This window comes from Pristis pectinata, chromosome 26 (genome assembly GCF_009764475.1).
Source record: "Pristis pectinata isolate sPriPec2 chromosome 26, sPriPec2.1.pri, whole genome shotgun sequence".
Lineage (NCBI taxonomy): Eukaryota > Metazoa > Chordata > Chondrichthyes > Rhinopristiformes > Pristidae > Pristis > Pristis pectinata.
The window spans coordinates 4,888,586-4,908,705 of record NC_067430.1 but is presented as its reverse complement, the minus strand read 5'-3'; the positions used below and the strand labels follow the sequence as shown (position 1 = coordinate 4,908,705).

The 20,120-nt window shown below is 43.4% G+C and overlaps 1 protein-coding gene across 2 annotated transcripts in view; it reads left to right on the top strand.

Moving 5' to 3' along the window:
- disp3 (dispatched RND transporter family member 3) overlaps window positions 1–20,120 on the top strand; it is a 434,497-nt gene that overhangs the window by 307,505 nt on the left and 106,872 nt on the right. For both annotated transcript variants that reach the window (XM_052039586.1, XM_052039587.1), the window contains 2 exons: window positions 3,341–3,501; window positions 9,129–9,268. In XM_052039586.1, the coding sequence (XP_051895546.1) occupies window positions 3,341–3,501; window positions 9,129–9,268 (301 nt within the window). The remainder of the gene's footprint in view (window positions 1–3,340; window positions 3,502–9,128; window positions 9,269–20,120) is intronic.

The following is a 20,120-nucleotide window of genomic DNA, read 5'->3' as shown; positions in this document are numbered from 1 at the left end:
TGCAAGCCATCCATACAACTACGTCAAGGTAGAACAAGGGAAAAGCAGTAACAGAATGCAGAGTAGAGTGTTACAGTTACAGAAAGTGCAGTGCAGATAGACAATAAGGTGCAAGGGCCACGACGAGGTAGATTGTGAGGTCAAGAGTACATCTTAAACATGCAAGAGGTCCATTCAAGACTCTTATGACAGCAGGGGAAAAGCTGTCCTTGAGCCTGGTGGTGCGTGTTTTCAAGGTTTTGTATCTTCTGCCCGATGAGAGGGGGGGAAGAGCGAATGTGCAGGGTGGGAGGGGTCTTTGATTATACTGGCTAGTTTTCTGAGGCAGCGAGAAGTGTAGACAGAGCCCATGGAGGGGAGGCTGGTTTTCATGATGGACTGAGCTGTGTCCACAAGTGCAGTATTGCTTAACAGGAGCCAATGTATGTTAAGGGAATGGTATGTGGTGCCTAAAATGATAATCAGTGTATCAATGGGCTGCCAAATGGCTACCTTAGTTTTTTACACATGGTGGAGTTTGATGTTTCTCTCTCTCTCTCTCTCTCTCTCTCTCTCTCTCTCTCTCTCTCTCTCTCTCTCTCTCTCTCTCTCTCTCTCTCTCTCTCTCTCTCTCTCTCTCTCGCTCTCTCTCTGAGATAAGCACGCAATCTGGAAGCACCTTACTAAACTTTATAACTCACATAAATTGACTGAAACTTAATGGGGCATGGAAGGTCACATTTCAAAATGTAAGTGCCAATTAACATTTAACTATAAATTGTAGGATATTCACTCCCACCACTAAACAATGCAGAGAGAGAGAAAAATATTGAAAATTCAGCTGCAGATATCAGGCTGGGAGTTTAACATTTTGAGTGATGACATGATGCACAGAACTGACAATTAATTCATGGTTAGTTTAGAGTAACAGAGAGACACAGCACAGAAACAGGCCCTTCAGCCCACTGAGTCCCTGCCAACCATCAACCACCCATTTACACTAATCCTCCATTTTATTCTCCCTTAATTCTATCAGCTCCTCCCAGATTCTACCACTCTACACTGTAGGGCTAATTAACCTACTAACTCACACGGCTTTGGGATGTGGGAGGAATCCAGAGCACCCAAAGAAAATCCATGTGGTCACAGGAGCAATGTGCAGACTCCACGCAGACAGCACCAGGTCAGGTCAGGATTGAACCCAGGTTTCTGGCACTGTGAGGCAGTGGCTCCACTGAACGCACCACCCACAAACTATTGAGACCACAGGACTGCAGGTCATTATATTGGTCATCATCAACAGTCAGTTCCTGTGACACATCCACCCCTTACTGTACAACAAGGGACGGTTGTGGATTGGTCACCAATAGAAATTCTAGCTGTTCCTTGTGGATAATGAAGTATATTTGGTTCAATGCATTCAAGCACTAAATCCCACTACTGCACTTTTGGAATCTTTGACTTTTTTTACTAGTTCAATTTTCTCAATGGCAGCGCTATCAAGAACAGCATTTATTGCTTATCCCTGATTGCCCTTGAGAAGGTGATGTTAAGCCACTGTAGTCCTACTGGTGAAGGTACACCCAAAATACCATCGAGTAGGGAGTTCCAGGATTCAGACCCAGCACTGATGAATGAATGATGCATGTTTCCAGTCAGCTTGGTGTACAGCTTGGAAAAGAACATGGAGGTGGTGATGTTCTCACATTCTGCTGCCCTTGTCCTCCTTGGCAGTAGAGGTCAAGAGTTTGGTAGGTGAAATGACCAGTGGAGAGAGTACAATGTATTTTGTACACAGGGTCCACACCGCAGCCACTGTGCACTGGTGGTGGAAGGAATGAATGTTCAGGGTGGTGGATAGGATGCAGATAAAGTGAGCCGCTTTTTCCTAAATGACCTCGAGCTTCATGAATGCTGGAGCTACACTCATCCAGGCAAGAGGGGAATGTTCCATTAAGCTCTTAGTTTGTACCTTGCCGGTGCTGGAAGGGCCTTGGGCTGTGAGGAGGTAGGTCACTCACCAGAAGATATCCAGTCTTTGCCTTTCTCTTGTAGTCATTATTTATTTGGCTCATCCAGTTGAGTTTCTGGTCAGTGGTGAACCCTGGAATGATGATGATGGAGAACTCAGCAATACTAATGCCATTGGTAACTCGTTCCACCCTCTCTTGTTAGAGATAATCATTGCCTGACACTTTTGTGGCACAGATGTTACTTAGCACTTAACAACTCATGCCTGAATGATGTCTAGGTTTTGCTCCTTACAGGCATGGGTTGCTTCATTTGCTGAAGAGTTGCAAATGGAATTTTAATCTTACTTTAATGTTCTTCAAATTTGGATCTCCTAAACTCGGTTTGTTGAGACTGTATTAAGGTAGATTCCACAAGTCTACTGTTGTCTTGGGCACAAACTTCAGGAATTCAAATTAAAACAAAATCAAGCAAAAAGCAATGTCCATGAACCTAAGATGAGGATGGTCTACACCAGTGAACAATATTAGATATTTATACAGTTTGTAGAACTGACATGAGGGAGGTGAGTGGCTGAGTACACAGTCCTTCTGGGATGTTGTAAATTTGATGATACCCAAGCTGATGAAGTAAGGATCCTAATAATGGCCACATAAAACACTGGCAAATAAATTAACCATTTGCCTGTAACATTGAACTCAACTAATACGTTAGGCATGTTGGCTATTTCATGCAATTCAGTAAATGTATTGCACCTTGTTATTTTGTGTTTAAGAACCCTTAATTATTTTCCAGAACTACTGATATCTTGGTGTGATGTCAATTTGATCTTTTTTCAAAAACTAATTGAAACTGCACAGAGCCTACATTTCCTGACTCCCCTGCTGACATTGGAAACAGCCTTTTAACACTAAATGCTAGTTAAGATCTGTGTGGATACCTATTTAAGAAAACCAGAGCCTGATTTGGATCCATTTAGTATCATGCAGGAGCTGTTTGTACTATTAACAAAAGCAATCAGGCCGGCTCCCTCAACTTCTTAACACGATTTTGGATCATCGATCTTGTGTCTTCAAAATTAGAAGTACTTGGATATACAGTTCATTGAATAAAGCAGGCAAATTATGTTTGCATGCACGTGTCTACGGTATGCATTGGGGACTTTTAAATCCCATGGCAGGGGCTGAAATCTCTTTTATTAAATAGTACATTTGTATGAAATATATCTTCCTGAAGTTTGAAAGGAAGCATTAACCCACTTAAAATAACCCTTGGTTGAAGTGCTGGGCATGGGTTGACATGCCATGAGATTTCCACCCTTCAGTTCTTAAGATAAAAATGCCATATGTTTATTTATCTCTTTCTTCAGCAATTAACTTTCTATTTACAGGCGTGGATGATGTCTTTGTTTTCATTAACACTTTTCGACAAGCAAGCCACCTTCTCAGCCCACAGGAGAGGATGATTCACACCATCAAAACAGCGGGGAAAGCAACCTTCTTTACCTCATTCACCACAGCTGCTGCCTATGCAGCCAATATATTTTCCCAGGTTGGTTAATTATAAGGACCTGATGCTGTGCAGCCTGCTAATTTATTTCATTTGTGTGATCGACATGCTTTCCTATTTTCTTCTGTTGGAATTTTTTTACCATAATTTTTTTCACAAGGTTCATCTCACTGGCTGATTCACGCTCCAGAGAAAGTGTTCTGTAAAATATGGTAATTAAATGAAGCAGAATGCTGGTGCTGGCCAGTCCTCCCATATTCAGAGCCACAGTGCAGATGGGAGTAGGTACACAGGATGCTTTGTGCATATCAAGTGCTATGGGGGGCCATCAGTTTAGTGCAGAAACTTGGAGGAGGTTAGAGCATGAGGGTTTCAAGGGAGCTTTAACTCAGGCATTCAAATTAATAAAGGCCTTTGAAAGAGAGAAGTTGTCCCTGCTGGCAGAGAGGCAGGTAGACAGAAAGCACATTAAGGTTATTAGGGAAAAAGTTGGAGGAATTGAGAGTTTTTTATGGAACGTGTTGTTATGATTTGGAATGCACTGGAACAGGATTCAGTAGCAACTCTCAAAGAGTGAATTGGAAAGTTACCTGAGGGAAATATTGCAGGATTGAGGGGAACCAGCAGGAGCATACAACTCAAAGGATAGCTCCTTCAAGGAACACATATGGGTAGAATAGACCACATGACATCCTTTGGTGCTGTGTGATATTATTATGAAGAGTTGCTCTGGGTTCCATTTATTTGCCGAGAAAGTTGGATTGACTGCAGGAATGGGGGAACAGTCCTATAGGGAGAAGTTAAGAAGATTGGACCTGCATTCTTGAAAGTTTAAAAGAATGAATGAGCAGTAGTCTCATTGCAGCAGACAAAATCTTTACAGGGTTTGACAGGGTAATGCAGGGATATGATTCCCCCTGCTTGAGGTGTTTGGGACCAAGGGTCACAGTCTTGGAGTGAAGGTCAGCTATCCAGGACAGAAATTAGAAGAAATTCTTTCACGCAGAAGGTAGTGGAACTTTAGAATTCTCTACCTAATAAGATTATGGAGACTCAGTTGCTAAGTATATTCAAGACAGAGGATTGATAAATGTAGATATCAAGGGATAAGGGGTAAGTGCAGGAAAGTGGTCACAAGATCACAAGACAAGGAAGCAGAAGTAGGCCATTCAGCCCATCGAGTCTGCTCCAAAGAAAAGAAAGGGATAAAGAAAAAGAAATGAGAAATGGGGGAATGTCCATGAGCAAAAAAAAACTATTCCCTTCTAGCCCCAATTTCCGGCCTTATCCCCATATCCCTTGATACTTTGACTAATTAGATAACTATCTATCTTCCCCTTAAATGCCTCCAATGATCGGGCCTCCACTGCTGTACGTGGCAAAAAATTCCATAAATTCACTACCCTCTGGCTAAAGAAATTTCTCCTCAACTCTGTGGTGCTGAGGTAAAACATCAGCCATGATCAGAGCAGGTGTGAAGGATTGAGTGACCTACTCTTCCTTTTATTTCTTATGTTTGTTCAAGTGATCCCATTTGACTGATTTGCAATAGTGATTTTTAACATCGGTGTTCCCTTCGGAATTTGTCGGATTAATATCCCAGCTGAGACTGAATCATTCTGTTTTAGAGACTGATCTGCTCACTTTGATTTCAAAGGGACTTCCGAATTTGATGTCCTTTAGGAAGAAAATTTGATGTCCTTCAGGACGGGTGTGGTTCCTACCCAGTTGGCTGGTAACCACGCTCTAAGATATCCAAGCAAGTCACCCAGTTATAAAAAAACTGCCATCAGTTCACCAAGGTTCACTCCAGTCAACCTGATATGCACAAAAACTGTTGCCATTGGAAAGTGATCCCTAAATCCCAACTTTAAATTTAAAAATAAATTAAATCATTTTGTTGTAATAATTTAACTTGCTGATGCACCTTTGATTATTGCCCTATTTTATGTCAGAGAAGTAGAATCCTTTAACAAAATGTAGGCATATGCTGATAGTGGGAAGTAACATTTATGCCACACAAGTGCTGGACAATGACCATCTCTGATATGAGAAAGATTAGCCTCCTAATCAGTGCCATTACCATCCTTGGGTCTCCCGATATCAACACGCTGAAGGTCACCATTGACCAGAACCTCACTGAGACCAGCCACATAAATGCAGTGGCTACAAGAGCGAATCAGAATCTGCAAACACTGTGATGAGCAAATCCCCTCCTAATGCTGAAAATACTTTCCACCGTTTACAAGACACAAATCTGCAGTGTGGTGGAATATCTCCACTTGCCTGAATGAGTAAGGTCACAACAGCTCTAAGAAACTTAACACCAACCACTTGACTGACCCCTTTCACCACCCTAATCACCACTAGTGCACACTGGCTGCAGTGTGTGCTATCAACAAAATGTACTGCATTTTCTCACCCAGGATACACTGATGGCATCTGTCAAACCCACAGCCTCTAACACCAAAAAGGACAATGGTTCAGGAGCACAGGAACACCACCACCTGTATGTTCCCCTCCAAGTTCCACAAACATATCTCTGTTCCTTCAATTTTGTACTGGGTGCAGGTAAATGGGACTAGCGGAATACTGTTTCGGCACAGACTAGAAGGGCAGAATGGCCTGTTTTTCTGTGCTGTAGTGTTCCATGGTTCTAATGTCACTGGGTCTAAAAATTCTGAAACCCAGCTCAGTGGGAGTATCTTCATCAGAAGGACTGCTGGCCTGAAGAAGGTGACTCACTACCACCTTATCGAGGGCGATTAAGAATGGCTGGGCAATAAGGTGGGCCTTGCTAGCAACAGCCAGTTCCCAAAAAAATGATTAACTGAAATAATTCATATTGAGTTTCTCAGCAGTGTTGTAAGATTTGCCAGTTTGTAGTTTGTCTTGCTTTCAAGATTTATCTTAAACTAATTCAAGAGATTATTTGTGACAGCAACAAGCCACTATGGGTACGTAGACACAAGAAATTCTGCAGATACTGGATGTATCTGGAGCAATACAGAAAAAGTGCTGGAGGGACTCAGCAGGTCAGGCAGCATCCGTGGAAGGAAATAAACAGTTGACGTTTCGGGCCGAGACCCTTCATCCGGACTGGAAAGGAAGAGGGCAGAAGCCAAAATAAGAAGGTGGGGGGAGGGGGAGGAGCACACGCAGGCAGGGGACAGGTGAGTCCAGGTGAGGGGGGGAAGGTAGTGGGTGGGGGAGAGGGGAAGATGTAATAAGCTGAGAGGTGATAGGTAGAAGAGGCCGAGGGCTGAAGAAGGAGGAATCCGGTAGGAGAGGGCAGTGGACCATGGAATAAAGAATGAGGGAGGGGAGGAGAGGAGATGGGCAGGTCATCAAGGAGGGGGGAAGGGAGCCACAGGAATAAGGGAAGACAAAGAAAAAGAAGGGGAGGGGTTACCGGAAGTTAATGTTGAGGCCCTCGGGTTGGAGACTCCCAAGGCGGAATATGAGGGGTTGTTCCTCCAACCTGCGCCTGGTCTCAACGTGGCAGCAGAGGAGGCCGTGGATAGACATGTCAGTGTGGGAGTGGGATGCGGAATTGAAGTGGGTGGCCGCCGGGAGGTCCTGGCTGTTGCGGCGGACGGAGCGAAGGTGTTCGGCGAAGCGGTCACCCAATCTGCACTGGGTCTCACTGATGTACAGGAGGCCGCATTGGGTGCAACAAATGACGCCCTCGGACTCACAGGTGATGCACTGCCTCTCCTGGAAGGATTGTTTGGGACCCTGAATGGTGGTGAGGGAGGAGGTGGAGGGACAGATGTAGCACTTGGTGCGGTTGCAAGCATAAGTGACCCTGAATGGTGGTGAGGGAATGGTGGTGAATGAGTACATATGTTGGTTATAAGCAGAGTAGATTTATTAAGCATGTTGTGCTTAATAAAGAAGTAGCACAAAAAGAAGTAACAGATAACAAAGGCTCAGAGCACGTTCCTCAAAACTGCGGAGGTTTATCACTGGAGTGACTGTGGAGCAGTCTCTGTCTCCCTGCTGTGTCCTTTTGACTGCAGTTTCTCTTCTTTCTCATCACGCCATCTTTCTCTTTCCTTCTTCTTTCCCACCCCCCCCCCACCCCCACCCCTCTCTAATCCCATGCTGTAGAGTTGTAGAGAAGGATACAGCAAGGAATCAGGCCCTTCAGCCCACTGAGTCCATGAACTAACGACCACCCAATTACACTAATCCTACATTAATCCCATATTTTATTCTCCCCAGTTTCAATTCCCCCCAGATTCTACCGCTCACCTACACAACGAGGACCAATTTACAATGGCTAATTAACCTCCCAGCCTGCACATCTCTGGAATGTGGGAGGCAACCAGAGGACACACACACACAGTCACAGAGAGAATGTGCAAACTCCACTCGGACAGGACCCGAGGTCAGAACTGAACCTGGGTCTCACGGACTGTGAGGCAGCGGCTCTACCAGCTGTGCCACTGTGCAGCCTCTGCTTTTGCTCTTCGGTTTTACCTGCTAACAGTCTCCAGAGCTATCTTACTCTCCATCATCTTGAAAATACATTTTATGTTTTATTTATTATGAATCCTGCTTCTTCTTTCGCAGGCTGAGTTTAGCATCCTTGTTTGTTCTCTCTCTCCGACAACTTAACCAGGATACACACTAATTGTCTCGCATTCTGTTACAAATGTCTTCTGTTTTAGCGAACGTTTCAAGTACCATATTTTGTCAGCACGTTCCTGATAGATTTAATACACTTCTCCTGTGCAGGGCTCTCTGCTTGCAACCTAATCCCACATTCAAAATTAGTGCCCTGACCTTTACAGTCTATTCGAAGCAGTTCTAAACATCATTCAGTTTCAGCACACATCTTGCAGTAAGCATCATTTTGACTTAGCTAATCATCATGTTCTTGACCTTAACGTCATGATAATGCATATTATATTTGCTTTAATCATCCGTACAACACTGCCCAATTACAGCAATAGTATTAAAACACTAAGATACATCAAAAGCACTTTAAAATAGGTTTATCATATTTAAAACATTTCACTATTTGTTTAAGCTACCTTTAGACTGTCTCCATTCTTCACTTAGTAGCCCACATAGCAAGTGTCCTTTTGCAATGATTCTTTGATTTTTATTTCTGTTTCATATTTAGAATGTTTGAAAGCAACTTTTCTAGAATTGTGAGTACAGAAAGTGTTTAGTGTTAGATGAATGTTTCTAATTTACACAACAGTATCAATGTCATATCTGTGAAGATGGTTAAATACAGGAAAGAAACAAAAAGAGAAAATACAGGAAACGCTCAGCAGTCAGGCAGCATCTGCGTTAGGAAAAACAGAGTTAATATTCCAGGTTGCACACCAGGAAAGAACAGGAAAGATCTTCTTCCATGTTTTCCCAGTTTAGTGCCTTCATTTTCTTTGGTATGCTGTGACTCACTCCCATACCTTGTCGCACTTTGGCTCCAAAGAGTAACCCGGCAATTTACTCTGAACTCGTGATCAGCGCATTCTTCAGGACGTGCAGCGTGATTAATATAAACTCACTTCATCGCAAGCAGCATAGGGGACCAGCCCAGCTGAAATTAAATCAAGTAAATTGTGCCCATCAATGCCTAAATTGTTGACTGACTCACTGTCCATTTGCTGTTGAGATAGTTGGTAACAATCCTGTTTTATTCCCACCAGATCCCAGCTGTCCATGACTTTGGGCTCTTCATGTCTTTAATAGTGGCTTGCTGCTGGGTAGCTGTTCTGTTTCTTATGCCAGCTGCGCTCTGCATTTGGAGTCAGTACATCTCACCTCTGGAGATATCCTGCTGCTCCAGGTAGGAACAAGTGTTTTTGGCTTCTTGTTCATTTATCAAAGCAAAAAATTACTGTCCTAAAGAACACAGGGAATACTTTCAAAAGTCATTAAATGTTGCAACATTAATATTAGGGTTAAACTCAGCTTCCATCTGAATCCATGACAATTATTAGTTCTATTTACCAAAGAACTCAACAGGGTCATACAGACAAGGTTGTCCCAGGATTCCTTCTCAAAACTGTGATGAGTTAATGGGTGTGAAACTATTTCTTTTAAGCACACTAATTGGACACTATCTTATCGGTCACTCATCTGCCCACCTCATGTACAATTCCATTGACTTCAAAAGCAGGTCCATCACATTTGGGGTCTAAAAGCAATCGTACCCAATGTCAATGTCTCCAATGCCAACAGACTGAAGGCCCCTGTGTGACATAGAGGGAAGGTCAGAAGCATTCCCATTGCTGATCATGATTCAGCATGCTGCTACAAGAAGTGACCACCCTGCAGAAATGCAGGGAGAAGCAGCTCAGGACAGCCCCAGAATGCCAACTCCGAACAACAAGGAGACAAGAAAAGTCTGAGACTCTCAGACAAAATAAAACACTTCCCAGGATCAGATTAGACCCTTTGTGGGTGCCCTAAATCTTTGTTGCATTTGGCACTAATGTCGATTTGGATCCCTTCAAAAAATCATGTTGTTGGTCAAATCGACGCTGGGGCAGCATTAAGAGGGTTTACCCCAGGATTTGCATGTTTCCTCACGGCTCCACACGCAGCTGAACACATTGATGTCCAGCAATCACAGAGGAGGCTTTGGTTTAAGGTGAGAGGAAAGAGTTTTAAAGGGGATCTGAGGGATAAGTTCTTTTACACAGACAGTGGCTGATGTCTAGAATGTGCTGCCAGAGGAGCTGGTGGAACCAGATACACTTACAGTGTTTAACAGGCATTTAGACAGGCACTTAAAGGCTATGGGCAAATGGGATTAGTGTAGATGGGCAAAAAAGGTCGACATGGAAATGATGAGCCGAAGGGCCAGTTTCTGTGTTGCGTGACTCTGACTCTATGACTGTACGATCAATGCAGGTGGAGCTGCCAAGCAGCTTGTGATGGATAATTATGCATCATCTGGAATGTTTTGCCTGATTATTGGTGTATTACGCTGTTGGCAATGATTGGAGTGTGAGCACAATCACTTGATTTGCATTGGGGACAATAATTTTGCAGTTTTCCACACAAGAAGCATCATTCTTAAGAGAGTCACCTACAAGCCATGCTGACAGTGCCTGCCTCCTTGGCTCAGCTGGGAGGCTGTGGTTGCACTGAGCCGGATATTCCTCTTGGAACCCGCCAGCTTCCTCCCACCGCTCCTTTTCAGGCTCCAGGTCTCCTTGCCGTAAGAAAACATAGGCTGTCACACTCTCAGGAGTGTTCCACATGCTGTGCATCTCCTAACAAGCCGAGGGAGCTAAATTCCTGTCATGTGGATAAGTGCCAGGCCATTAATGGTGGGAGATTTCAATTACCTGAACAGTAACTGGTAGGTAGTCCATGCAAAAAAATATAGAGGACACAGAAATTCTAAATTGCATTCAGGAGAACCTTATTTTTGGCAAAATCTACCAAGAACAAGAGTAGGGGACAATTTTGGATTTACATTTCGGGAACGATGCTGGGTAGGTCGACGGAGAATCAGTGGGAAAGCACTTATGGTCTCATGATCACTTTTCAGTTAGATTTAGCATAAGAGAAAGTAGCAGGAGTCAGCCATTCAACCACTCATGTCTGCAACACCATTTAACACCATCAAAGTCTCCAACATTACTCATGCTCAATCCCGTACTCCTGTGCTACTTTCCTATGCTAGCCCCATATTCCTTTATTCAACTGATATCTAAAAATCTGTCAGTTTCTTTCTTGAAAATACTCAGCAACCAAGCCCACCTGGGGGAAGAATTCCAAAAAGTTATTATCCTGTCACTGGAGAAGTTTCTTCTCATCTCTGTCATGAGCAGCTGACTCTTTATACTGAGACTTTGACCCCTGATTCATGACACCCCAGTCAGGGGAAATATCATCCCTATGTCTATTCCTTCAAGCTCTAAAAGAATCTTGTACATTTCAATGAGATTGCCTCTCACTCTTCAAACTCAGTCTGCTTATTCTGTCCTCATGGGGCTATGGTTTTGGAAGTGGATAGGGATAAAGCAGGAGTCAAAGTTCTAAACTGGAGCAAGGCCAATTTTACCAGACTGAGAAGTGAATTGGAAACACGTACTTGAGGGTAAATAAGTCTGAGTCATAGAAAATGAAAAAAAAAATCCTTTGCAAGGATCTGAAATAAAAACAGAACATGCTGGAAACACTCAGCAGGTCAACATCTGTGGAGAGAGAAGAGTTAATTCTTCAGTTCAAATACCCTTCATAAGAACCAGGAAAGTGAGAAAGCAAGTGTGGTTTAAGTTACAAAGTGGGAACAGGCTAGTGAGGATAAAGGGAATGTCTGTGGTGGAGTGGAAACCGAGGTTTGTCACAATGCACTTGGAGCTCTCTGGTTAAACAGATGAATAAATGCAGTTGGAGAGAGAGGAAAGAATACAAGACTCAAAAGAATATGTGTTCTTTTGTGCAGTTGCTGGAAATCTGAAACAAAAGAGAATGTTTGAAATACCCAGGAGGTCAGGCAACATGCTTATCTGAAATAGTTGAATTCAACATTGAGTGCTAAGGTCTGTGACAGGCCTGGACGGAAGATGAGGTACTATTCCTTCTTGCACTGGGCTGTTGGAACAGTGTGGGAGACGAAAGACAGAGAGATGATTGCACGGAGATAGTGCAGAGGAGATTTATGAGGATGTTGCCAGGTTTGGAAAATTGTAGTTTTGAGGGAAATTTGGAAAAGACAACCTTGCTTTCTTTGGAACAGGAGAGACTGAGGGGAGGTGAGGTGTATGAAAATTGTGAGGGGCATAGAGAGTGTAAGTCGGATATACCTAGTTCCCTTAGCAGAGGGGTCAAAAATCATTCTCAATAGAGGGAGCATAGCTTTAAAGTTAGTGACAGAAGAATTAGAGATGATGTGAGGAAAGAGGTTTTCTCCAAAGGACAATAGGGTTCTGGAACTCACTACCCGACAGGGTGGTGGAGGTAGAAACCCTCGTCATATTTACGCAGTACTTGGATGTGAACTTTGAAGGTTGTGACTTGCAGTGCCACTGGCCAAGTGCTAGAAGATAGAATTAGTCTGGGTGGCTTTTGTATGACTGGTACAGATGAGATGGGCCAAATAGCCATCTGTATCATAAATTTACCATAATTCTGTTCTCTTCCTCTGGCACCAGTTGGTGTTCTTAATTTGCAAGGTTGGACAACATGCTCTCTTGGCATGCACTGCAAGGCATCCCAAGTGGAGGTAGGCAATTTAATTTCATCGTCAGGAGACCTACAGCATTTTTGGCCACTGTCCTGGTATTTTGGTGGTTCTCATTATATCTGCACTCAGCTGGTGTAGTCACAGAGTGCCTGGTGTGAGTAGCCATGGAAATGGGGAGTAGCCCCAAGTCTCCCACTCTCCATCAATCCAAGCAATGCCAACCACTGAAAACATCCAAAATGTCAACTTCCTCGGGATAAAGGAGTCATGTGTGCTTCCTGGAAATTAATGTTCAGTAAATTCTTCCTGTGGTCCACAACCACCTTCACACTGAAGGAGTGGTGAATGTGGTCTGGGTATTTAGGGGGACCCAGTGTGGGCACAATATCTGCCAGCACCTGTGAGGAGCCAACAATACTCGCAAATCTCATTGCCCAAGTTGAAGCGTTCTCTTCAATGAAACCCAAGTAGATGAAATCATTCCATCATGAGTACATGCCTCGATGACCCTTCTGGTGCTGTAGTGAACAAACTGGGGAAAGAAGCAGAGATCTGCTGCAGCCACATGGAGGGATTTTGTTGCAAGGAAGTTGAGAATCAGTGTGACCTTGACCACCACACAGAGAACAGTCCAGTTCTGAGAGAGTGGCTGAAAGTCTTCCCACGTCACTTCCCATGCCTCTGTCATGCCAGCCTTAGAAAACCTGAGCCTGCAAATAAATTGTTCATCAGACAGGTCTGGATGGGATGTGGGACTTACTGAAAACTCTTTGGGACCTGGGTCTTTGGTGATGGGTGTGTCTTCACTTCCTGCCCCAAGGTCTCTGAGCACCCCTATGTCCAACCATGGCCTTAACGATGCCTCTAGTTATGAAGTGCACCCAACAGTGTAACCATGGAAGTGCTTGTAATGTGTAAGTATTTTAGCAGTTAAATGCTGGAGAAAATGGTCACTGTTTGCTGCAGCACATTCCCCAGACTTTGAGAGGTGTTTGGGGACCCCATAACCAGATCTGAAGCTGCCCAGCCAGGTCTCCCGATATCCACAGAGGGTCCCTTTAAATGAAGAGAAAAACAACACACAGGCCCAATGTGCACCTGGTTTTAGTGAGACTGTTCCACGATGATTTTAGTTTGGAGCATTGAGTTCTGACTTATGTCTGAATGAGTGGAAATGTGGGCTGTGTGAATAATGTTGTCATTATGTCCATCTGATGCCAGGGAACATCAAACATACTGGCTTGGTTCGAGACTGGGTGTGCCTGGTCCAATAAGCAAGTCACTCTGGACTAATCAAATATAAGTCACGTGATGCTAATTTTTATCCCATTCCTAAGCTCACATTTTGTAAATAGCATGCTTTTTCAGAGCTGGTTGGCACATAGAAAATCTGTGTGTTTTGTGTGCTAGTCTCCCGTGAGCTTAACCATCCCTCGGCATAACCTTTTACTGAAATAATATTTGTAATAGAGATCCATGAAATTGGTTCTCTTTATCCACCAATATTAAAGCTGGTACTTGAACTATATGGTATTTTACAGACTTTCCTTAAAACTATTAAATTTAACAGAGAAGCTATTTAAATAGCCCAGGTGACTTACAGCATCTCTAAGTGCTTCACATGGAATTAATTGCTTTTAATTGCACAGTTAAATAGGCAAATACATTTCCCATTTTGCGCACAGCTGGATCTTAAAATCAGCAATTATATGAATGAGCAATAACTTTTTTTAAGTGTTATTGCTAGGGATCTGAGAAAACAGCTTCCTCTTCTTAAGTATCATCATAAAATCTGTAACGTCCACCAACGGAAGGAAGGACCCTCAGTGACGTGCCTTTTATCTTTGACACTAAACATCCTGATAGGTGAAAACTGTACAGTAAAAGTGAGATAAATGGAACTTTTATACAGCAACACTATTGGGGTCAGGCAAGTTTTGTTCCCAGGCAAGGAAAAATAAACTGTAGAGGCTAGAAATCCAAAATGAGAACTAAAAATGTTTTAACTGCTCAGTAGGTCAGGCAGCATCTGTGGAGAAAATTAACATTTCAGGTCAAAGAGACTTCTTCAGAACTGGGAAAGTGAGAAAACCAGTTATTTAGAAGACTGCATTCAGTGCCTACAATGTGGTTTCCACTACTTTGGAGAAACCAATCACAGACTGGACAATCGCTTTGAAGAGCACTTGCATTCAGTCTGCAGGGAGCAATCCTGAGCTTCCAGTCACCTGTCACTTTCATTCTCCATCCCACTCCTACTCTGACCTTTCTACTTTTGGCCTCCTACATTGTTCCAGTGAAGTCCACTTCAGGACAGGAACAACACCCTGTCTTCCATCCAGGTGCATTGCAGCCTTTGAGACTCAGTCAGAATCAGATTTATTATCACTGACATATGACGTGAAATTTGTTGTTTTGCAGCAGCAGTACAGTGCAAGACATAAAAATCTATAAATTACAAAAATAAATAAATCGTGCAAAAGAAAGGAATAATGAGGTCATGGGTTCATGGACCATACAGAAATCTGATGGCAGGGGGGAAGAAGCTGTTCTTGAATCGTTGAGTGTGGGTCTTCAGGCTCCTGTACCTACTCCCTGATGGTATTAATGAGAAGAGGGCATGTCCCGGATGGTGAGGGTCCTTAATGATAGATGCTGCCTGGATTAGAGAGCATGTCTTATGAGGATGGGTTGAATGATTTAGGGCTTTTCTCCTTGGAGAGAAGGAGGATGAGAGGTGACTTGATAGAGGTGAACAAAATGATGAGGCATAGATCGAGTGGACAGTCAGAGACTTTTACCCAGGGCAACAATGGCTAACACAAGGAGGCATAATTTTAAGGTGATTGGAGGAAGGTATAAGGGGGATGTCAGGGGTAAGTTTTTTTACACAGAGAGTGGTGAGTGTGTGGAACGCACTGCCAGCAGAGGTTGTGGGGGCAGATACATTAGGGACATTTAAGAGACTCTTCGATAGGCATATGAATGATAGAGAAATGGGAGGTAAGGGTTAACGTTTGGGAGGGAAGGGTTAGATAGATAATAGAGCAGGATAAAATGTCGGCACAACATTGTGGGTCGAAGGGCCTGTACTGTGCTGTAGTGTTCTATGTTCTATGCCTCCTCCTTGAGGCCCTGCCTCTTGAAGATGTCCTTGATGGTGGGGAGGGTTGTGCCCATAATGGAGCTGGCTGAGTCTACAACCCTCTGCAGCCTTCTGCGAGCCTGTGCATTGGAAGCTCCATACTAGGCTGTGATACAACCGGTCAGACTGCTCTCCACCGTATAACCTATAGAAATTTGTAAGAGTGTATGGTGACATACCAAATCTCCTCAAACTCCTAATGAACTAGAGCTACTGGTGTGCTTTCTTCATGATTGCATCAATATGTTGGGCCCAGGATAGATCCTCTGAGATGTTGACACCCAGGAACTTGAAGCTGCTCACCCTTTCCACTGCTGACCAGTCAATGAGGACTGGTGTGTGTTCTGCTGACTTCCCCTTCCTGAAGTCCACAATCAGTTCCTTGGTCTTGCTGACACTGACTGTGAGATTGTTGTTGCGACACCACTCAACCAGCCGATCTATCTCACTCCTGTATGCCTCCTCATCGCCATCTGAGATTCTACCATCAACAATGGTGTCATCGGCGAATGTGTAGGTGGCACTTGAGCTGTGCTTGGGCTTGAGTGTAGAGAGAGTAGAGCAGTGGGCTAAGCACGCATCCTTGAGGTGCGCCTGTGTTGATAGTCAGTGAGGAGAAGATGTTATTACCGATCCGCGCTGACTGTGATCTCCCTGTAAGGAAGTCGAGGATCCAGTTGCAGAGGGAGGTTTTGAAGCTTGGCTATTAAGTACTGAGGGAATGATGGTGTTGAACTCAATATTGAATTCAACAATTTCAGATAACCAGCCTTTCCTGTTTGTGTCAGAACTGGACAGTTCTGATAAAAGATCAGCTACATGTGACATTGCTCGGTGTAATCCACAGATGCTGCCGGACCTGCTAAGTATTTCCTGCATTTTTGTTTTCAGATTTCCAGCACCTGTTGTGTTTGCATCTCAGTTCCACCATATTATCTTACTCTTGCTCTCTCTACTGCCCTAACTCATCTTCCTCTATTTACACTACTCCAGCCGTCAACTTACCCACATTTATTTCCCTTTCCAAGGCAGTCACTGAAAGCAATTGCATAACCTGCAGTGACAACCTCTCCCAAAACTGCAACTTTTACCATTTCGAAGGACAGGAGAGCATCTGCATGGGAACCCCACCACCCACAGGTCACTCTGTATGTTTCCATCCAGTGACAGACATTCCCTATTCAGTCCACCCCTCTCCACATCTACATCTCACTTTTCAATCATCTGGTCGCTCACTTTTCAATTCTGATGAAGAGTCATTGAACTGAAATGTTGACTCTGTGCCTCTCTCCACAGTTACAACCTCAGCTGCATGCATGTTCGTTTTTTGTACATTAATCATTTGTCAGAAGTGAGACTGCCAGCAAGGCCGACATTTGCTGCTCAGTGACAATGAAGGAAGGGCAATATCTTTCCAAGTCAACCTGATATGTGACATACAGTGACCTGTGGGTGGTGGGGTTCCCATGCAGATGCTGTCCTGTCCTTTGAAGTGGTAAAAGTTGCAGTTTTGGAAGATGTTGTCAAAATAGCCCTCGTGAGTAACTGCAGTGTATTTTGTAGTCAGTATATAGTGAAGGCATAGGGCAGGCATGGTAGTGTAGCGGTTAGCATAACGCTGTTACAGCGCCAGCAACCTGGGTTCAATTCCGGCCACTGTCTGTAAGGAGTTTGTACGTTCTCCCCGTGTCTGCGTGGGTTTCCTCCGGGTGCTCTGGTTTCCTCCCACATTCCAAAGATGTACGGGTTAGGAAGTTGTGGGCATGCTATGTTGGCACCAGAAGCATGGCGACACTTGCAGGCTGCCCCCCCAGAACACTCCATGCAAAAGATGCATTTCACTATGTGTTTCGATGTACATGTGACTAATAAAGATATCTTATCAGAGCAGGGGGCGGGAGTACCAGTCAATATACTGCTTTGATCTGGATAATGTTCATCATCTTGAGTGTTCTTGGAGCTACACTAATACAGGCAAGTGGAGTGGATTCCACCCCTGACTCTTGCCTTGTAAGTGCTGGAAAGGAAAATCAAAACACTGCACGTGCTGAAAATCTGAAATAAAAACAGAAAATCCTGGAATCTCTCACCAGGTCAGGCAGCGTATATAAAAGGGAAACAAAGTTAACATTTTAGGTTGAAGTCTCTCTGTCACAGTCTGATGGTAGAAAAGCTTTGGGAAGTTTTCTGACACGTCCTTGCAACCACTGGATACACTCCACTGGTTCATTTAAGCTTCTAGTCAATGGTGATCACCCTAGGATGTTGACGGTGGGGAACTTAGCAATAGTGACACCACTTGATGTAAAGGATACCTGCTTAGACTCTCTTGAAGAAAATCATTGCTTTGTGACACAACTGTTATTTGTAAAGATTCAGCCCATGCCTGAATGTTATCCAACTCTTGCTGTATGCAGACATAGACTGCTTCATTTTCTTAAGAGTTGTGAATAGAAAAGAAGCATTGCTGAACATCTCCCATTTCTGTAAGTAACAATCTGGTGTCACAATGTTTGACTTATACATATAATTCCATAGCATATACAGCACCAGGACAGGCCATATGAGCCAACCAATTGGTACTGGTACTTATGTGTCACATCTGGTTCTTTCAGTCTTTCCACATTGGCTAACCCTTGGATGCCCTCATTTGCTTATCTAACCTCATCTTTACTACATATTAACCAACTGCCTCAACCTGTAACTGTGATAGATCTAAATTCGGAATAAAGAAGTTTCATTTTAATTATTTGATTTCTTGATGACTGACTTATACTGACCTCTTGTTTTGTTCTTCCCCAAATAGAATCACTCTCTCTATGAATGCCTTTCCTAAATTCAAATATATATTTTAGGACACCGGAGAACAAAGACTGAGTTTAGATGTCCATTGTTAAATTGTATGACTTCTAGTGTGCTTTGAATAAGTCAGTGTTGCACTCTCTTTCTTACATCAATATCCTTTTTATAATAAGGTGTGCAGAATTGTGCAGAGCACAACTTGAAAGATTGCAGTATAGTTGAAACTAATGGCATCAGACTTGTATTCAGTAATATTTGTGTTTCTTTTTAAGAATATTTGAAGGTTTAGAGGATCAAGTGATGGTGGACATCCTTTATCTGCTGTCTCCTATAAAATGTAATTGAGAAGAATTGTAACAATTTCCACAGCAGAATCATCTTTTCTCCCAGCAGCTTTTGTAAATGGTGTTATCTTTTTCAATTATGTATTTATAAATCTCCGAAGACCTGTGCTAAATGCCTGTTCAAATTGCCATTCTGCTTAGACCTGAATTGAAAACCTTGGTATCAGTAATGTGAATAAAATCCAGTTACTGGAATTTTTTCATGTACTTTTCCTTATCACTAAGGTAGTGTGAATGCAGAGAAACAGAGGTGATAAGATGATGTTTAGTGCATTCTGGACATTGATCAGCATTTTGGTATTGGTATTGGTTTATTATTGTCGCTTGTACCGAGGTACAGTGAAAAACTTGTCTTGCATACCATTCGTACAGATCAATTCATTACACAGTGCAATTACATTGGGTTAGTACAGAGTCCATTGATGTAGTACAGGTAAAAACAATAACAGTACAGAGTAAAGTGTCACAGCTACAGAGAAAGTGCAATGTAATAAGGTGCAAGGTCACAACAAGGTAGATCGTGAAGTCATAGTCCATCTCATCGTATAAGGGAACCATTCAATAATCATATCACAGTGGGGTAGAAGCTGTCCTTAAGTCTGTTGGTACGTGCCCTCAGGCTCTTGTATCTTCTACCTGATGGAAGAGGAGAGAAGAGAGAATGACCCGGGTGGGTGGGGTCTTTGATTATGCTGGCCGCTTCACCAAGACAGCGAGAGGTAAAGACAGAGTCCAAGGAGAGGAGACTGGTGTCCGTGGTGCGCTGGGCTGTGTCAACAACTCTCTGCAGTTTCTTGCGGTCCTGGGCAGAGCAGTTGCCGTACCAAGCCGTGATGCATCCAGATAGGATGCTTTCTATGGTGCATCGATAAAAGTTGGTGAGAGTCAAAGGGGACAAGCCAAATTTCTTTAGCCTCCTGAGGAAGTAGAGGCGCTAGTGAGCTTTCTTGGCCGTGGCATCTACATGATTTGACCAGGACAGGCTGTTGGTGATGTTCACTCCCAAGAACTTGAAGTTCTCAACCCTCTCGAACTCAGCACCATTGATGTAGACAGGAGCAGATGGGTTTTGTGATTTTGGGAATGATCACCTGCCCTCGATTCATGCAGCTTGCTGGTCAATTGGATATGCATTTTTAGCACCTCAATGTTTAATTCCATAAAATATAAGTTTTACTGATTTTAATTATGGCATAAGCCGTTT